We start from the raw sequence: 20,620 nt of genomic DNA on the forward strand, positions 1-20,620 counted from the left end.
TATAACGGACTTTTCACAACTGGCTATGAGAATCAATATTCCTTATTATACTCTGTGGTACTACGACTAAAAAAATCGACATCACATCCAATTAATTTTTTAAGAGCACTCTGGAATTGAAACAACGCGTAGAAAGTGCCCAAATGTATCACAGGGAGGGTGGCAATTGCACATTCTATTCGCACACAAAAGGGACTCATAGAGAATAAATAAAACTAAAACATAATTATATCATCTCATATAGAATATAAATAATATTATGCTTAAAACGGAAGCATACGTACCTCTTTATACTTGCAAATACAAGGAAAATAAAACAAAACTATAATTAAAACGAAATAAAACCGCCGCTCCTTCTAGATTCAGCCGTACGAGGAGATCGCTTCATTTATGTGGGGCTATAATCTACGGCTGAACGACGTCCCTCTTCCGTAGAACGTCACGTAAGAAACGGCGCATACACGCATCTCATCAAGCAGACCTGGGTCAGAAAAACGACCGAAGCACACAGTTGGGCCAAAGCCGACAGCCGTACAACTCGCCGGAGCGCACGACAACACCAGACCGACTGTACGTTCAGCCGTCTTTCGTGGAAGATTTTGTAGAATTGAAATGGTGAAATACGAAGGTGTGATCATGTCGTCGCTGAAAATTCCGCGATGAAAACTGAGCAATGACGGTGAAGTGTCGGATTTTCATCAGAAATTATTTCCTTCATAGTTACCTAATGATTGGTATTGATGTCGGAATGAGAAGGATTTGTACCCATCATATCCTGAAATTTCTTCACTTGCATTAGCAGCTTTTGGTTGGACATTTCTAGCTGTCTCACGCGATCTGAAATGTATAAAATAAAATTTAGAAAATTAAAGTAATACCATCTTTAATAGCTATTTTATAGCATAAAATACCTATGAAACAGCAATTAACCAACATCGTAGTAAAGAAACGTAAGGGAACTATCTAATGCCTGACCTACTACCATTTACTTCTTCAAATTGTTACTGGAACGGTAGAGACGCTTTAATTCGGAAAACAGGTTAAAAGGCAGCTTCGACATTTAGATAGGACGCGTGAGGAACGCAATAAAAATTAGTTCACGGATCAAATCCAAGAATTTTAATTGTTCTCAGAAAATAGCGGTGAACGAAAACTGACTCACTTCTAAGCTGTGTGTTCTCGTTGAAGTAGGCTTGACAACGAGATTCAAGAGTGTCCATGTACTCTTTACGTTTACGGCGTGATTCCTGGGCAGACAACTGCAAACAAGGAACTGTTACATGGAATAAATGTACACTCGTTCGCGCTTCAGCCATCGTATTGAAGTGGAAAGCTCGATGAATGCGAGCCACGATCAACAACAGCCAGGTTTTCCGCATAAAAAATTTCGATTATCGACTGGTATGAGCGTTAGGGAACAGTTTGTACTCACTGATGAGAAGGGAACGAGGTTTCTAGAAATTTGATCGAAAAATGAGTTCTTGAATTTCATTTTTGAAAAAAAAATGAGAAGTGAAACGGTTAGCATAAAAAGAAAGGCACCTTCAATGGAAATTTTCAACTCCAACTTTTGAAAAAAGTTGAATTGTAGGCTATAAAGTGAAGGAAAAAGAAGAGGTTATGAAAAGAGTTTGTCCACAATGAGAAATCGCAAAAACTCACCTTATTCTTGATCTTTCGTCTAACTATCTTCAGCGATTCCTCTTCAGCTTTGGAAAGCGGAAGTCGCGTGGGTACCTTCAAAAAAAAAAATCCTTAAAGTAAAGTTGATATTTCCAGTGAATGATATTTTCTCTTTCTTTGTGTTGTTTGCTTCTTTTTTCAAGTAACACTCACAAAAGTATAAAAATACTTGAGATAGACCCATAAACTTTTTTTTTTTAAATACTGCCTTTTTGATAAAGAAGCGTTGGAAAAAGGAATTGAGGAGGGAATCCAGAATAATGAAAATGAGGAAGTAAGTTCTCTTCTCTCAGACTGTTATAGTATAAAATACAGTTTTCTTTTTCCGCTTGATGTTTTTGTAGCATAACTGTGCTCATGCTATAAACCTCACAGAAGCAGTCACTCAGAGGTATTAATGACCAGAAATGCTTCGCTTTGAAACAGAAAATTCTTTTGAAATCTCCCGATATAACAAGGAACAGGAAATATTCCGTTTTTGCATACAGTAATCTTTAGGATGGATTCTTTCAAGAAAACGCTTTCGAGTAAAATGATTCTAGAATGAAATAAAAACTAGATGGAGTGGGCCCAATGATACGATGAATTCACTGGAATTTTCTTGTAAGAGTACAAACCGGATATCCTTCCTGAACGAGTGTTCTTTTTTCTTCGGCCGATAGCTGCACCATACCCTGGCTACGAGGATCCTGAAAAAAAAACCATTTATTACCTCCACAACATCACATCGACACTCATTTCCATAATGAAAAAGAGCTGAATTACAGGAACATTATAATTTTCCCAATTTTAATAGCAAATCTAATTTAATAGATAAAAATGAATCAATAAAATGAAGCTGACTTTATTTAAAAAGTCATAGTGATAGAAACTCATCTTTTTCAACAATTAAAAGAACAACTGGTTTTTCTTTTGCTAAAAACCCTAACAACAACAAAAACACGAAACAATTGAGTTTCTTCAACATTTTGACGTTTCCACAGTAACCGACACGTGGCAAAAGAAAATCCCTTGGATACATGAGAGAATAAACTACATTCAGTTCAATACTTCAACATTTTTTTCCCTCAAAATATGGAAATGAATTTCACCATATACAGGTGGTAACAATAGGGGTAAAAAATAAACGCATCGCATTGCAGGGAAGAATTAAACATTAATTTTTCTAACATTCAGTTGTTAGGTTATTGGAAAAGGTACAAATTGGGAAATAAAGGATAGCAGAAAGAAATAAAAAATCTGTAGCCAATTTGCTGTGCCGCCAACCTGTAGGCGAGTTACTGAAATATGGACGTTTATATGTATGGAGCTAGGATATTGATAAGAAGTGGATTAATTCAGCTGGAATTTTGTCCACACTCTAAAACATTTTCATACACAATCGCACGAACGCACACCTACGCACACTGTATTTCTAACGTCCACAGATGCTGTGGGAAATATGTATGTGGTGCGATGGAAAATGCATCAATAGAAGGAATTAACGGAGACTACTAAAAAAATTCAAGAAAAGAAAGAAATGAAGCAGGGAAAAAAGGGGAAAAAGGAAAGAAGAAATAAAAGGAAAAAGGAAGGAAGTAAAAATGCCGAAAACTCAAAAATCCAAGGAGGAACATTTTTCTCGTTTTTTGGTATGATTGGTATACATATACATAGGTCCCCACTGCCCGACTATTCAAAACTATGTCGATGAAATTCAGCAAACATTCAAAACATTGACAAAGTATTAAACTTTTTCATGTCATTTCTGTACTTTTCAAAATGATGCAGTTACGGCAAAATCGATAATTTAGCAGGTATCCAGACTACGAAAAACGTATGAACGAGAAGAAAAAAACTAAAGAAAAATCCTCATCTTTCATTAAAAAAATCTTTAGGTTTATCACTTAGAAAAGAGGATCAAGTGCCGTTTTGTTAGACGTAACTTTGTGATCGAAGATCCCCTTAATAATTTAGCATAATTGATCGTAACTCTAAAAATCCCTCGAGTCTTACTACACTATATTCCACTTCCATTTAATTCCAGTATGTTCTAGCCCTCATGAAATTTATAGTTTTTTTTCTCATAAAAGTTTATTATAAAATAATTTTTCAAAAAAAAGGACCTGATCAGTGATGAGCCGCTGACGCACAGCCATCTCGTGCATTTTGCTTCGCGACTTCAACTGCTGTTGAGCCACAGTCAGACCATTCACCATACCTGTAACGGGATGCATTATTGATCGAAGCTATTACATACAATATTTCCAGGATTTTTCCACTATATTCTTTCACTTACCACCATGACTGGAAAATGTGTTCGAACCGTTACACCCGTCGTAGATCGCATTTCCCACCAACAACCCATTAGCGGGAGAGCTACGATCGGACGTGGGCGGCGATGGGGTACGATCGTCGATTGCTTAAAAGAAATTCTCATTTGAAGACATGACGTCTACTTTTCGAAAAGAAACACGTCAGAATCGGGAATATCGTGGATACAAAGCGATTTCACACTTACAACAGCAAAAAGAAAAATTTTCTAATCAATTGCTCAACAGGTGAACTTGAGGAATACTCAACATATGGAAACGAGGCACACTCAATCTCGTTTATCCCCGTGGAATGCTCAAAAATCTGTAAACTTGTTTCTATCTTTTTAAAATTATTTTCCTAAACTAATGTTGGATTTTTCGAGTAAATCAAACTGTAGACATCGAGAGGTCGAGTATGGTAATTCAAAACTGATTTATTTCTCTTCGAAGATTAAAAAAAAAATGTAAGAAAACTGGTTGGTAGGAATAGAACAGCATTATTGCAATGATGAAGGGCTCTCAGGTATCATTTTATGGAGTTTCGCTTTAATTCCACAGGCTACAAAACAGCGAAAAGAAGTTCATTTAAAATTTTGTAGTGGGAAAATAAACGTGAGAATCATAGCTGCACTTGGATAACTGCACTTTATTGTAATTTAAAATAGCGAGTTACTAGCGCATGAAAAAAGTGAGAACAGATGAAAACGGATAGAGAGGGAGAGCGAGTAAAATCCATGGAATACGTACATGTAAGCGCATTTAATAACAACTATGGTGGTTGTAGGGAGGGATGCATCCGAAACAATGGATGGATGCTCGAAGCAGCTGGTCAAACCCAAAGTTCGATATTGGCGTTTACGTGACCGCCTCAAACAGAATCCACGTTCTGCAATGAAATTCCAGAGAAGAGGTTTACTCGGAGACCTCAAATCTAACAATGTTCGAAGAATTCTCTTCTTCAAACGTCTTTGAATTGTCAGTATTTTTTATTACCCGGTATAATGGTAGCTATAGAATAGATTTTTGCAAAGAAATTACATCATTGTTTCCACAGTGATTCAGCATTTCTTCCCAATTATTGAATCTTTAGTTCTAAACTCAGCTAAAATCATTTTAATTTCATTTCACAGAATTTATTCATTAAAACTCCTCATATATACAACAGCTATCAGCCTAGAGGTCAACTAAAGGTCGAGGATCAATCCATTCGTCTTGCGCCTTCTATACAATTTTGACTGTGCAAAAATCTTCTTTTCTTAAAAAAGGAAAAGAAAAAAAGAAAGGCAATCTAACTGAAGTTTAACTCAAAGTCCCAGCAAGTCCCAATACCTTGCGGTGATCCTAGATGAATCCCAGATATTTTTAAAAGGGTTCTGACTACGAAACTGAAACTTCGTCGAGAGCATTATTAACCAAATGATAGTGTGATCTATCGATTACAGTAAAATCGTACGACTTACTGTCGAAGAATGTGATAGTTTCCTGATTGCTGGCTCCATTAAAGGAGGATAGCGCCGAATGTGTTTGATGAATCGATGGTGACGTTAGCATCTGATGCTGATGTGCACCATGCTGTTGATGATTCGGACTCTGCTGAAAGACTGATCGATTCACTGGAGATCGGAATAGAAACGAAAAAAGAAGTATGCCAGAAAAAAAACGGATAAATGAACCTGGTGTGGAATTTGGTGTGAAAAGTGGCTAACTGGTGGAAGAGGGCTGTTCTGTTGAGTGATGGTCCCGCCTGGGAACATTGACCCAAATGGGCTACTAGAAAAAAAATATTATAGAGTTTATCTTATTTTTTAGCTTAAAATTCATTTACATACCAATAAAATGAAACAGTTAAGTTGAAACTATTGAAGAGAAACGAAAAGGATGGACTATAAACGGGCGACCGTTTACTCTGCGCAGATGCTTAAACATGGCAGGAAAAGTTTCATGTTGCTAGGAACGTCGCTTCCACATTCATCGTGAGATTTATTGGAGAAATTTGTCAAATTTTTCAGTCGAAAAATATGTAGCGACTAATGATTTTCTAGCTGTAACGAAACAATAATAAATTAGAGATGAAGAGAAACAATATTATTTAGCGATTTTATGGAGCAATAAGAAGAATTAAGCTGCCTTATTTTTCTCATAATATCTGGAAGTAAAATTAAACACTCGAACTTTTATTATGTGTTTCAGTTCATATAAAATAACTCTTTTATTTCAAAAGTTGATTGTTTTTGTTCTCATATCTCTCTACCTCAACTCGTTTATTCAAACAGTACAATGTTCGGACAGTGTTTTAGGCAAAGATTACTGAGAAGTAAGTTGAGATAAAGGTGGACATAGCGCAGAGATGCATAGCGAAAATTATTAAAAAATAAAGTGTGAGTAATTCATAGACTCAGAAAAGTTCTGTAATAGTAGTTATGAACAATTCTCGAAAATGAGCAACGATGCTAGTCGTTGTTTCTCCTTCCCTCCATAAAAGGGGGGAAATGACTCTGTTATCCACAGAAATCATGGAAATTACTCGCGAATGAGACAGTACCGTACCGCCCACAGTGTCACCTATGCTCCAATGAAGTGTGGATTAAGAGTGGCCTGTAATGTATGAATATACATGTAATATCTAAACCTAAAAGAAACGTCAAACGTTACTTAATCCTACAGTTAATTTCTCAATCAGAAGCAAATTTTCGGATGTATATGTGAGATTTCCAGTACAGTAAGCACATGTTTTCAAAGTGCATGTTCGCAACGGAGAACCATCACCGAGCTATTTTCATATAAAAAAGTTACTTTGCGAAGAATACATCAGCTCAGAAAGAAATTCGGACGCTTATCTAACTTTGGAAAGTTAGCTCTTGTTGAAAAACCGGCAACTTTTACTTTCGAAATGAAATAAATATCGAAAATTTTAAGATAAGTCAAAAGGGTTATTCAACAAACGGTGCATGATATGTGGAATGGATAATGTTATAATTTGTAGGCGTGGTCTGCTGTTCAACACCACCGTTCCCACATTCGCTTTGATTTAATTTTCGACGACCCCTTCAAAAAAAAAAAAAACGAGAACAAAGCTTTTGCGATTATTACTAATTGCTGCATCAATTATCCGGGATACATAGATGCAGTAGCAGCGGGTGGATTCGAGTTTCTATTCCGAAAATAACGCGTTATCATAAAACAAGACAAAAGAAACAAACAAATAACCTTCCACGCTACAATAAATCATCATAATCTCGGCACCTTTTCTTAGAATTCAACAAATTTCATAGAAATCAGTTATTTTCGCCGCCGCCGATAGCAAGAGGTTCTGCGGAGTCATTGGCTTAATGTTTGAACATATGCAGCATTGAAACTGCGATTATCCAGCGATCATGACAATCTCGCCGTTTTCGGTCAACAAATCCAGGCCAACAGTGAGTATGCTTCCATCAAATCGATACAAAGCAACCAAATCATGAATAAAAATCGTAGACAATAGCGTGCATATAGAATCCGTACTGAAGACGGTGGGAAGATATGATTCGTTACGATTCATCGAGCTAATAGTTCGAATTTTCCATAAAAATTTTATAGCCGGCATGTATTTGCAATAGTGATAAAATAGAATTAGAAGGGACATGTATCCGAGTGATTTCTCCGGAAATTCATGCACGTGACATGAATCAGAAACAATGAAGACCGAGAAAGAAGAACTCACGTCTCTTTCTACAAAAAAAAAAAAAAAAAATGTGGCCTACGTAAATCCTCTTTTAAATATGTTGTTCCGTAAGACCGTATCGCGTACCAAAATCGATCATATTTATTTATTTATTTATGCCCCATTTTTTGGTGGACAATGACTGAGGTGAGGGTCCATGAGGATGGAGATGTGGTGGGACAGACTAGTGGATGTGGATCTGTCAATGAAGGGATTGGTACCACTACTGGTAAGGTTTATGGTTTGTTGGAACAACACAGGTACCGGTACCTATAACTGTGACCAAATAAAGTACAACGAATAGACGTAATCATTTCAATCAAATAAAACACTGTTTGAAGAAATATCGAGAAATAAACTGATATGTTTGCTGATTAGAAGGATGAAAAAAAACTCATACTTATTCATATATCCTGGTAGCTTGATTAGATTACTGCCCTGGATCGTGGAATGCGGCATACGGTGTTGGTTTAGACGTCAGATTAAACAAATGAGGGTTACTTAGCCGCAAGCAAGTTGGGTCATACTATTTGGAGGTGCTCAGGACAGCAGTAGTACTATATGGATATAAAAAAGGTGAGTAGCAGTAAAAAAAGTAAAGTTAAGAAGCATGATTTTTCCAGCGAAACTTCAGTTTTTAAAATTTTTAAAAGGATCTCTAGCGGTGCGCAATAAACTAGCTGTATCGTTTCGTCCAGTTTTCAATATTCAATTAAAAACATTTCTCATATGTATATTTTCTGCTTTTATTTTTATTTATTTTTTATTTTTATACTTTTATTCTTTTTTATACCTTTTCTTCACTAGAAGCAAAAAAGCTGTCTTCCCAAAGCTTATAAGTGTTCAATTTGGTCGGAAAAGCAGCTTTCAATAATGAAATTATGACCAAAATATTTACAAAAAAAAATACACATTTCCTTAGAGGAAAATATGCGACGGGGAATATTTATGCATTCGATTGTAGGGAGCTGCTATTTTAAGACGTGGGAGCAAAAAGTGGGCATGGTGAAAAAAAAGAAAAAAATTAAAATTCAATCACGATTGTGGAGAGTAGTTAGTGAAATAATTGGTAGGATTATTCTCTTTCTTTGATAGGTTCCTGCGTGCCTACACCTAAAATGCAAGGACAGTCAGGATTTGGTATTCCGATATGGATAAGGATCATCAGAATGAACTATGAAATTGTCGTCATGCAAAAAAAAAAACATGTAGGTACAGGATGGGGCTTAATGACTTTCCACATTTGCACAATTGCAGGAGTTTCTAGGGGGGAGGGACTGTAGTTATAGTGAGGGATGGGATAGGTCTCATCTGGTCGGTTAGTCTGCATCCATTTTCAGTTTAGTCGGGTCAAAATTACTTGGTCTCCGCTCGTCGCTGCGGTCTGCGATGGTCCCACCTCGATCCCAACATCGCAGCGCGCTGTTTCAAGCGCACCCGACCTTCGCGAGAAGGGATAAAAAGAGATGTTCTCCGGACGTTCAATCCCCCTAAGGGAAGACGTATTAATTATTTTTCATTTTATTTATTTTAGGGCTAGTCATACGCCCTATATGAGAAATCAAGAACGTCTCAAAAACAAATACGAATCACATTACAAAAAAGTTCGTGCGGAACATCAATACGTATCTTAAGGGTGGAGCCTCTTCAGTCAAAAGAAGAAAACTCAAAAATACTCAAAAACGAATGACATAACAAGAGGTACAAACAGAAAACTACGAACAGATTTATGGCCGTTATCGAAAATTTGATTTTAAGTGCTTTCATTAGGGGAATTAAGGTCAACTCAGTATAAAGTTGCCGATCATATTGCGGATAACTCGACCTACCCGCTGCTGCTCGTAGGACTGTTCAAGAACGGATGAATGTTGCTACCGAAAGGTATGCAGAAGGACAAATCGACGCCAAGATTGTCTTTCATATCGGGACTCGACAGCGAGGAAGAAGGGCTTCCAGAAGAAGAGCCGTGGTAGTCTGTAAGGAAAAAAAACATCAGAAAAAAATACGAAGAAGCAGTACTATAAGAGTGTTGAATAAGGTCGTACAACGGGCGCATGCCATGCAGCTGCGCTCATTGAGAGAAAAAAATGCAGGATTACACAATTAAATGCGGAGCTTTCCTTTCCTTTAACGAGGAATAACAAATGAAACTATATGATATCGATGACGATAATAAATCGTCAAGATCCGTCGTCAATAAGCTTCCGGTCATGTTTCGTAAACAAAAATGATCCTTAGAAGCTCTTCAGTTACAGTAACCATGAGTGGTTACTGTTGCTCTTTGAGGAATGGTTCGTTGGGAAAAAAAATGTTCTAGTCAACTAATACCAAGCCAAGCTCTGTAGTGCACATCGACTTCCCAAGCAGTAATGCTTAGGAAGAGGTAAATTTTGTTTAGGATCCTCCTTCTAAGCAACCAAAGTAACTAAGTACAGAACAGGTCGGTAAATAGAAATGAAAGTGAAATTTTGTAGGATTTTTTCAACGTTGTTGATTAGACGTGATTCATTCGCATCTTATCTCTTCAATTCAGAAGTAATTCCAAATCAACTGTTGGCTCAACTCACAACTCACAAACACTACACCTCTTTTCAATGCTTTGGTCCCACCCCCCTCCGAATGGTGCTCAGCACTTTTGAATTTATTTAGGAAGTCTACTCCTCTGAGATAAATATCAGTCACTCAACAAGGAAGCGCCATGTTTATCTAACACGACGTGGATAACGCGACCGACCTCAGCGGACACTTTCACCTATGGAAAAATGTGCTTTCGGATTGGATAAGCTCAATTCCACAAAGTTTTACTGCTCTTACATAATAGAAAATATGATCTCATGAATTTAAGCGGGAAATCGCACGGATTCTGCCTGTCTCATTTAGGGAAGTTCTTGAAACACTGGGAAAAATAGCTGATAATTAAGGGATATCTATCTTATATAATAAAAAAAGCGGAATTAATTCAATAAATTGATTGGTAACGTCAATAAGAGCACAGTTAGAGTTATTAAGGAAGTAATTGAAATAGAAAACAGATATATTTCAATATTCTGCTTCTAAATAATGAAGGGATTTACAAATCCAAAAAATACTATGCTATTATTATACTCTGGACAAACTTAACTTAAAAAAATTCAAATCACTTCAAATGCATTTTTTCTTTTTATTACTTGTTGTTTTCAATAAGGGGGTCGAAGAAGGTAAGACTATGATTGAAAAAAAAAACTTCCTTTAAGCATCAAATACAAATCTGAAAACAAGAAAAATGTTTAAAAAATCAAAGAAATTAGGAAATTGAGGGCGATTCATACTCGAGTGAAAAAATCAGTTCGATCATTTATCGGTATCCATTAATTCGAGGATAAACGCGGTATAATCAGCTCATAGCTCAACCCTTTAAATGACTGGAGCCGACCAACATATTTTGAGCACGTGTGATTAGAAGTATTGTAGGGGGAATTTGATATTCGAATAACTTTACCTTCATTTGAAGAAGAAAGCGTTGCTTCAATTGTGTCAAAAAACTCGAAATCCAGTACGTTATCCAAACCAAACATGACGGGAACAGAAGCTGGATGTCAATGTCCCCGATGTTCATACAAAATTTCGAAACACATTTCGTATAAAAACATCACCGAAAAATAAAACCTAGCGTGGGTGCGTGAATTATAACAATTGTTAATAATTTGGTGAAATGTAAAACAGAGTTTTTTTTTCGATCGTATAAAGTCTTTTCATAACATTGTCCGAGCGGATTCATAGCTGATGTCGATTCATGAAAGTAGTCTACACGTTTTTTCCCCAGAACTTCTGCTTCTTTCTTAAATAATCTCTTGCATTTCAGACCAAACTACAAAATTTGTTGCAAAACACATGACACATCTCATATTCACCTCTAATTAACCGTTTTGCAACATATTAATTGCTCAGAATTTAATATTGGCTAACGAAAGGAAATGACATCGACACATCGTATATGATCGAGTTCATTGCTGCAAAAACATGAAGCACACGCAATCAGCAGCTGCACAGGAACTTCTAATTTTCATAAATTACATGATACTATAAGCTGTTCATCCGTTCCTCCTCCCCCTCATCCCCAACTATGGGATTTGATCAGAAACAATCGAAAAACGTTCACCGTTCCCACCATAACGAGGGACCAACGAACGTCAGCAAAATCAAAATCAACGTCCTAGGACTCCTTCGCTTCGTTCGAAAATATCATCATCAACAATGTCCACCACAGCGCGCGCCTATCGTTTAGACGAATCTTAGATCCGACGACTACAGTACATCCTTCTCGCCTATTAGATGACCGCATGAGAGGCATCCCGCAAAGAAAACTAGAGAACATTTGTCAAAAATCTCTGATAAAAAAAAAAGTACATTTTTCAAAGAAAAACAAAAAGTATGGATGTTTTTCGATAAATCAACGACTAGAATTGGATTATAATCGGAAGGTAGCGTGTACGGATTGCGTCCGAGAAAGATCAAACGGGTAGGATCACATTCCAGTGCAGCAGCTAAGCAAGCACATCGACAATGAGCAATACAAGCACATTCGTGCAACAATTACTGCCCATCAAATACGAAGCATAGGTATGGAAAAAGCGGGAAACATTCCATATTAAGCCGATAATCCAAAAGCAAAACGTGGATAGAATGAAAGGGCAATCCACTAACATTCAAATCCCAATCCGTGAATAAGTGGTAACCTCACTACATTTCACGGGACTTTACAACTAATAACAGAAGAGGTTCGTTGTTTAATAACTAGAGATAAAACTTAAACAAAGGATAACAACTTGCAAATGCTTCAAAAATGGAATTCGGCGCTTGGATTCTGGAATTGTAGAAGTTGTTATTCGCTGAGCACATCCAGAAATTACTACCCGTAATAGGGACAGCGTAGAATGTGTGAACCAACTATGGAACCATTTAGCGGCTCGAAATAACTAATACAATTTTCTCCACACGCGCTATTCCGAGCGTGAACGAGGAGGATCGACAACTTGCTATTGTCAAAAATATCCTGAAAAAGTGTCAGCGTTTCAAATGCCTAGGATTATCAACTGAAAAACTGGCCCTTTAACACTAGAGGCTAGAGATCAAAGCAGGCTACCGCTTAGAATGATTTGTTGACGTTATGGATGAATTCCCGTTTAATTTTCTCGTATACTAGTTTGCTGGAGTTGACAAGTTGTTCCATTTGCGTTCACTACGCATATGTTAAGCTCTCATATGAAAAATTTATTAATATTAAATGTTGTCTGGTAGGGTTTAATCTGTTTCAATACTAAATGATACGAACATTTCGTTTCAAATTATACAAGACAACGCCTTTGGAAAGATTTCCATCCCAAAACTGTTGGAAACCGATAGTGATAATGATTCACGATCAAATTATCAAAGATCCCAGTCAGCCGAGTCTACAAACACTTCAATAATTCGTTCCTAGGAAAATTCAGGAGTTTTTTATATCAAAAATCTCCCATATGGATGCGGATTTGGAGCAGTACATCCACCTTTCAAAAAAAAAATTGAGTACGTCCGACGTGCTAAAAGGGTGTCGAATTGAGACAACAGCCACCCGAAAACCAAAGAAAAAAAAAACCGAAAAATATTGGATTTTTTCGTATATGAAGGTATGAAAGGTCCATTCTTCAAAGCGTCAATCTGTGACCTCATCTGGTCCTTACAGTAAATCGCTTTCAATGGAATCATTTTTCTGAATTCTTTATAGGTGGTGCCACTCGAAAAATTTTGTACATAGCAGATCTTTGATGATTACAACATTCACGAGGTAACGTATGAGTTGAAACCGGTATTCAATTACAGAAAATCGGCAAGAGACTAAAATGAGCAGTTTTGCACATGAGAATGTGATTGAACAACTAATGTGGTGGATATTTAAATGCGTAGGCGGAAATATCAATCAAACAATAAAAGAGACAGTGTTAAGCCTTGGAGGGTATTTCCATATGTGAAGAATGAATCTAGGCGTAGAATATATAATATAAACATGATTTATAGACAACAAACCTTTTTGCTGCATTGATCGTGAGATCGTTAACGATATTTCTGGAGAACATCCCAACGGGGTAACACCAAACATCCGTGTAAGACGGATGATCGGGGGAAATTCGTGAAGTGATTGAAAGCAGTGAATGAAGCCGGAGTTGGTACGACACCGCTATCAGCATCGGCAGCATGCAACGCTCGTTATCACTTCGTGAAACTTTTCTTTCTTTCCTTCTCTTCACAATTCCGTTGATCTCTTCTCATTACGACAAATCATTCATTCATTACATGGTGATATAAGCGAATAAATCGTTTGATACTATATTGGCTACTGTAGTCGTGTTGTGACTGTACATAAATCACAATTTCATCTGTTTCTTATCAGTAAACAGCGAATGCAACGTAAAATAGCGAATAGTACTATAAATTAGTCTCAAATCATCCATAATCCTAATTTTTTTTTTTTGAGAATTAGACCGTTGGTGCACCGTAAAAGATTCTCCGTGCCCCACTTTTGTGAGAAATCTTTTTCACAACTTCCTCTGGTTCGCCAAAAATTATTGCAAACCATAAAATTACTATAAACCATAAAACCATGAAACCCGAACTAATTGAATTTTAATTCAACCATAAAATTTTCTCCGACACTTATGACTAATTAAATCTTAAAACGTTCTAAAATTATGATCCTTTACAATATTGATAATAAGGCCAAATATGCTAGCTACCTAACTGTCCAGCTTCAAATTTTTATACAATAGAAAAAAAAATAAGAATGTTCTTGTGTAGCCTCAAATAGTTACAGAGAGTTACTTTTTGCGTCCAAGATACAAAAGTCACAGAAAAGTAATCAACTAATAACTAAGTACTGAACAAGTAGCTACTAAAACTTTTTCAAATCCCATAAAAGCTCTGGCACCGCAACTGATTTCTGTTAGTTCGATTATTTGCTACTTTAGAACAAAAAAAACCTCAGATAAGGTGCAACAGTAAATGCCACCATTCGGTCGTTAATTGCTCAGTTTGGCACTAATTGGGGCTCCTTGAGGAAAAAAAAAAGATAACAAATTCAATACTCATCAGACTGCTGTCAACTCCACCCTCTACAACTCATAAACTCAGTATTTCCATTACTATTCTATGTATAACACCAGCGTTCCCTTTTAGATCCTATGAAAGAATTGGAAATACTATCAGGAATTATGTAAATATTATGTAAACATGTACCATGTTAATGGAACTATCAGGATAATGTTATGATTTGTGCAAAGTTCGCTGCAATTCTGAGAATTCTGACCATCACTGGAGCAAAGTCCTAGCTCTCCTACTCCGCCAGTGAGGTTATTCCTTAGAAACGGACAACTCGAAGTATATAGACTAGACAGAAGGGAAAAATTAATGAAATTTCTGGCTGTGCAAGAGGATTCACATATTTTGTGTAAATTTGATTTTTCCTGCATCTTTTTTTTTGCAATAATTACTTCTTTTTTCCTTAACGTTTTTTTTGTGCTAATTCCTCAAGAACCAATCATCCCTCGAGCAAATTTTATTTCTGTTGCTCTTCCTTGAAACCATGAAAAGGTGTCGATGCACTAAATAATGTAAGACAAAGTTGGTCACCGGGAATGAATGCATTTATACCTACAATGAATATTTGAACGCTATTCGAAGCAAGGATGTGTACATGTATGTTTCAATAATCCCAGAACTTTTCACTAATACTTGATGTAGTGTATATGCTGATCAATGGAATCATTCACAAATTTTTGAAAACGTTTCGAAAAGTTCCCCAATGCTAATAATAATATCATTGTGTAGCGGCACAGTGATGACTGTAATCATACCAAAACAGCGACTGTAAACATATACTTTTCGGCTGTAGTGATGAAAATTGACGAGTGCTGGTATAGAGAGAGAGACTTTTCGATGTAATATCCATTTGATATGACACAATGCACAAATAAAAGTTATCGTTCAGCAAACAAGGATGAATAGTGAAGGGATCCATTCACTTCTCTCTCTACATAGATATAGAACAAATAGGCAAAGCAGTAAACTTTCACTGCTCCGATCCAATGCGATAACAAATACACGGGTGGCCCGAAGGGAACAATGTGAAGTAACAACTAGCTCCTTCCTGACCGTCTCAATTACATCAATATATTCCTTTTCCATAAATATTATACATTATTACTTCATATATAATTATTATGTACATATATTTATGGCTGTACCTTTATTTACTGTAGAGTATGAGCTGGATATTTCTTTATAATCCTAAGCATTTTCAGCATAGGCATCTCAAACACAATCCACCCGAAAAGATTTAAGGGATTTTGATCCAGATTCTCCAAATTTCGGACATGACTTTTATAAAAATTCTGCAAAAATCTGATAAAGATCAGTCGAGAAAGTGATTAATAACGGAAATAATCGACCTTAGAACAACGATCACTCAGTGATCACCATTCTAGCTAGAACCGCTCCCAAATCCTTAATTATAATCCAAAAGGACATTAGTAGGGGTTCAAGCGTGCGACGGACAACGTTAGAGACTTATTTCAACTTTTTTCGGCAATATTCCTGATCTTCTGAAGACTTACACTAGCAGATTCTTGCAAACACCCCAAGTTCGCTTTAGAATCAGAAAATCATATGATGAATCACATTCTTGGATTTGTTCCATGATATCCGACTCACAAAACAAAAACACGAAATTTTTTTCCCAAAAATCAACGGATAAACAAAGAACTATTCTCAAAGAGTTATGTGATGTTCATCATAAATTACAGAGAAATAAAATTAGGGAACAGCCATGCCCCGAAAGAAAGAAAGTGCCCTCAACATTCAAGGAGTCGGTCCGGAACGTTTAATGACAATATTCCAACACTACTTCATCAAACCACCATCAAATGTTTACGCATCCAATAAATTATTTCGTGGATTCTGAATAGGTAATTGCACCAGTTGCTGCTCAATTGGTTGCTTTAATAAACTCTCCCTCACATGCGATAAATTCTCAGTTCACTATGTCGCTCCCGAATCGTTTTCGGCTAAACCGATCGATCGTGAAAGTTCGGCAAGCGATATGCCATAACACGCAAATAACTAATCCCCTATTTATCCGTGTTGAGTGCAAAAATGAATGAAATACAATCCCACCTTACAATACATCAAACAACCAATAAACCGCCATCTCCATCCAAAAACCCAACACCAGACAAAATTCCAGTAATGAGTTACTAGACGCATGAGTTAGAAATAACTAATTAAGCGGAATACGGAAGAGATACAGACCAAATCATGCGCCGACAGTGTTTCGACAAGTACAACAACAGCTGGCACTTTGCCAGCGAATGTGTGTTCTTTTTTTCGCATGTTCCGTTGGGATTAGTGTATTTGCGGAACAAGTGACGTAATAGGAAGATCAACGGACTTCGTAACAAAATAAGCTGACCGAGACTCGTGACGCCTACTTTTTTCATATTATATTATTTAGCACTGAAAATTGCCTGCATGAGCTGTTTCATTCTGGAATGCATGCACAACCGCCAGGAAAACACCGTGATGATGTAGGGCATATCGTATCAGTGCTGTTAAGCTCAAAAGCAAAAGCATCAACTGAATTGGAATTTCTTCACATGGGACCCTAATAGGACATCTATCTTGAAACAGCACAAAAAATATCCATCTATACTTTATTCCGGATAAATTTGACTTAATTGCACGATTTTTGTTAACATGAAGACCTCTAAGAATAGCTGAAAACTCATGGAAGGAAAAGAACAACTATTGGTACATTAACTCTTAGCTATAATTGCGAGTTGTTTTTCTTTAATGTTCGAATGAGAAGGAATGTTGAACGAAGCCGAAAACAACAACAATAATAATAACAATAGGAGAGTGTTAGTTGCTTTAGTTGTAGGGGTCCTAACTGGAAAACCTATGCACTGTGTACGTGTATAACTAAACCAAAATGTACGAATTCGGTGAAGGGTAACGTGAGAAACATTTTGTTGGATGAATTATAAACGTTTCCAAGGAACCTTTAATGTCGTTCAGAGAAGCCACAGTTGCTATGCCGCGCGGATCTCGTCGCCAGGAGCAGCTAATGCTTTTCGAATCGGAACGAAAAAGCAATAACCATTTCGGAACAAATATGTAATGGAGGAGCTACCAATATACTACGTTACGTTTTATTTCCTAGTGTAAAATGGTATTTTAGGGGATAAATATAAGTAGGGATTCATATGAATTCTAGCCATACGAAGGAACGATAAATTTCTTCTCTAATCGTAAGAAAGACCTGAGTAAGTAGTTGCTGAGGTTTCGAAAACTACGGAATGATCTGGAAAGCAAAAATTTCCTTGTTTTGCAAGGTTGGAAGGTCAACATTTTGAAAAGTGTTGATGACATAAACGCTTTTTTAATGGAGATCTAGAAAAAACTTCCTTAAATTCACCGTATTTGTTTAAAAAAGTGATTGCTCCTCTGTATGACCAGAAGTCGTAAGAATGAAATCACTCCAACATTCGTTCCCACTTGCAAATTTTGTGATTTTCTACGGGTTATTTTTTAAAATGTATAATATGAAAATCTCCAAAGGTCAACTTTCCTGAGATTATGATCAGAAAAAGATGAATTTCATCAGATAGCAGCAATAGAAAAAAATGTTGTTAAATGTCAAGTCTTAGCGGCTATCGCCAACAATTAAAAAAAAAAGTTTGCATTTCTTTTGACGTTATAGGGATGAAATGTTATCAGCAAATGTATCTGTATTTTCCATGCTCATTAAAAACCAATCATGTTTTCGTTACAGTATTTGTGATAAGCGAAATTCGCTTCTGAACGATACGCGGACAGAGCATTTCAATTTTTGCAACAAAAAAAGAGGTTTGCAACAAAAGATTCCTATGCTTCGAGGTATTTCAGAGTTTCACCGCTCATCAGGAAGCCGGATGAACGGATAGTTAAAAGACTTTGTTTTTTTTTTCTATTACAACCGATTACCAGAAAATCAAACGAGAACTTGATAGAGGCAACAATGTGAAATGCCTGCAGCAAAAAAAAGAGAAAATGACGGATGAAAGAGTAAAAGTGACCCAAAGGAATGCTCATAGGAGGATGAGGGATTCTCATTTCGTTAAAAAGTTCATGTAATAGCTATTTTTACATTTCTGCAACCTCATTAAGAGTTCCCGTTCAAATCACATGGGAAAACGTCAAAGATTGAATAACATGCTTCTTTGAACTGAACATCGAAATCAAAAACTACATTCCAGAAATGAACTGAAGAATTAGTTGTTGCGCGATTAATTAAGAGAAATCTCGAAACTCACCACTAGTTTCCTCCTGAGGTTCGGATTTGATGACCTTATCGCATGAGGTGAAATCGAGGCTGGTCAAATGGAAATCATCCTCGAGCGATATACCATTCGGTGAGAACAGCATACAATCCTTGTTCAGTAACGGTGCCCAATCATCATCCATGATTAATTATGTTCGAAGTAGGCCAACACCTATAACGTGGGTGGATGTCATAGCACAGATTCGAGTTGATATTCGATGAATTCGAGAATCGAACGAAACGAACGAGATCGACAGCAATGAAACGGGGACGGGAAGATGAAAAATATAATATTTAGGCGGATAAACCTATAGAAGGACATTCGTGAGGAAACGCTCCTGGTTCGAGACAAACACTACCGCACCTGCGCCACACATTTGAAGCGAAGCGAATGATATCTCGCGCCTGATAGTGATAAGAAGTAGGCGATCCTGAACAAGTTCACCACACGGTTACCAGGAACGGACCGGTCCGAACCGGTTAGTGCTCGGTTGGCAGCGGCTAAGGTTGCAGCTGAATATCCAGCACATAGATAGAAAAATACGAACAGTACAGTGTGAAGAGAATCGCTGTGGGACCGCACTATGTCAGGGCTGGATGATTCCCTTCAACAACAGAATTTATATTACGGATATTCACAATGCTAACATCTCATTTCTTCTTTTAAGCGCAAAAACAAAAATATTGGAATACTTTTGTTTTCAACGAATTGCTTCGAAAATTGATCAGTTTTCCAAAAAGTACTGCGAATATCCATCAAACGGCATCTTTCAGGACTTGTTCAATGAGACTAGCAAGTAGAAATAAAACATGAACTTTTCATTGAAGTTTTCTTTCATTTGTGAACTGAATAATATTTAAAGTGGTTTAATAAAAAGATATCTTGGAAAAGAAGATTTTTTTTTGGAATTGAATGATTATGTACCCGTAGAGTGCCGAAGCACTAAGATTGAAGTCAATTCAAATGCAATATTTTTTTACATTAATTCTCGTGATCTACACCACAAATAATTGCGTGCAAATGAGAAATTCTGTAATGCGATGCGTTTTCGGCAATTTGGCACCTGTACCACATTACGGTAGCCTGGTTCAGGTGCAAACGAATGTGAGAATACTCAAATAAATTATTACTGTTTATTCAGATTATTTTTACTATTCATTTTTTTCATTCATGGCCAGGATATTGCTACAATATTTGTGCATACGTAGGCTTAATAGCAAAAAAAAAAAACAAGAAGTGAATTCAAAAAAAAATTCTAAGCACAATTACTATCACTTCTTTAAGATTGACTCCAAACTATAACGTTCGAAGAAGCGAATTTGAATGAGCTCGGCAGTTTAGGGGTCCAATTTCAGAGGTTGTGCTGATCAAAGGGCCCCATGCGGATTTTAGTGCACGATTTGCACAAATGTTGTATAAATCGTTGAATTATTGGACATTTTTTAACGCCTGGTTCATTCTCAATTAACATTTCGAACACAGCAATTTTCTATGCAAGGATCGCGCTCTTCATTTCCAAACGACATCGATTCTTCGCTTTATTTACAAGCGCTCTCTGGAAGGAGTGGGTGTAT

At 36.8% G+C, this 20,620-nt stretch overlaps 1 protein-coding gene across 2 annotated transcripts; it reads right to left on the reverse strand.

Moving 5' to 3' along the window:
* Positions 1 to 634: 634 nt before the first annotated feature.
* On the reverse strand, positions 635 to 19,188 carry RB195_016587 (uncharacterized protein; the record flags this gene model as incomplete). Of its 2 annotated transcripts, none has more annotated exons than XM_064183177.1 (12): positions 635 to 645; positions 725 to 789; positions 816 to 837; positions 1,163 to 1,259; positions 1,663 to 1,737; positions 2,301 to 2,372; positions 3,789 to 3,883; positions 3,962 to 4,084; positions 5,438 to 5,570; positions 5,651 to 5,747; positions 9,507 to 9,651; positions 19,038 to 19,188. In XM_064183177.1, 12 exons carry the CDS (start codon positions 19,186 to 19,188, stop codon positions 635 to 637), a joined length of 1,086 nt encoding a protein of 361 aa, XP_064039057.1. The 2 variants fall into 2 exon arrangements, with proteins under 2 accessions (XP_064039057.1, XP_064039058.1); XM_064183176.1 differs by adding an exon at positions 976 to 991 and having other exon boundaries at positions 725 to 837.
* Between the last annotated feature and the right edge of the window lie 1,432 nt (positions 19,189 to 20,620).

The sequence above is a fragment of the Necator americanus genome, chromosome II (genome assembly GCF_031761385.1).
Source record: "Necator americanus strain Aroian chromosome II, whole genome shotgun sequence".
Classification (NCBI taxonomy): Eukaryota; Metazoa; Nematoda; class Chromadorea; order Rhabditida; family Ancylostomatidae; genus Necator; species Necator americanus.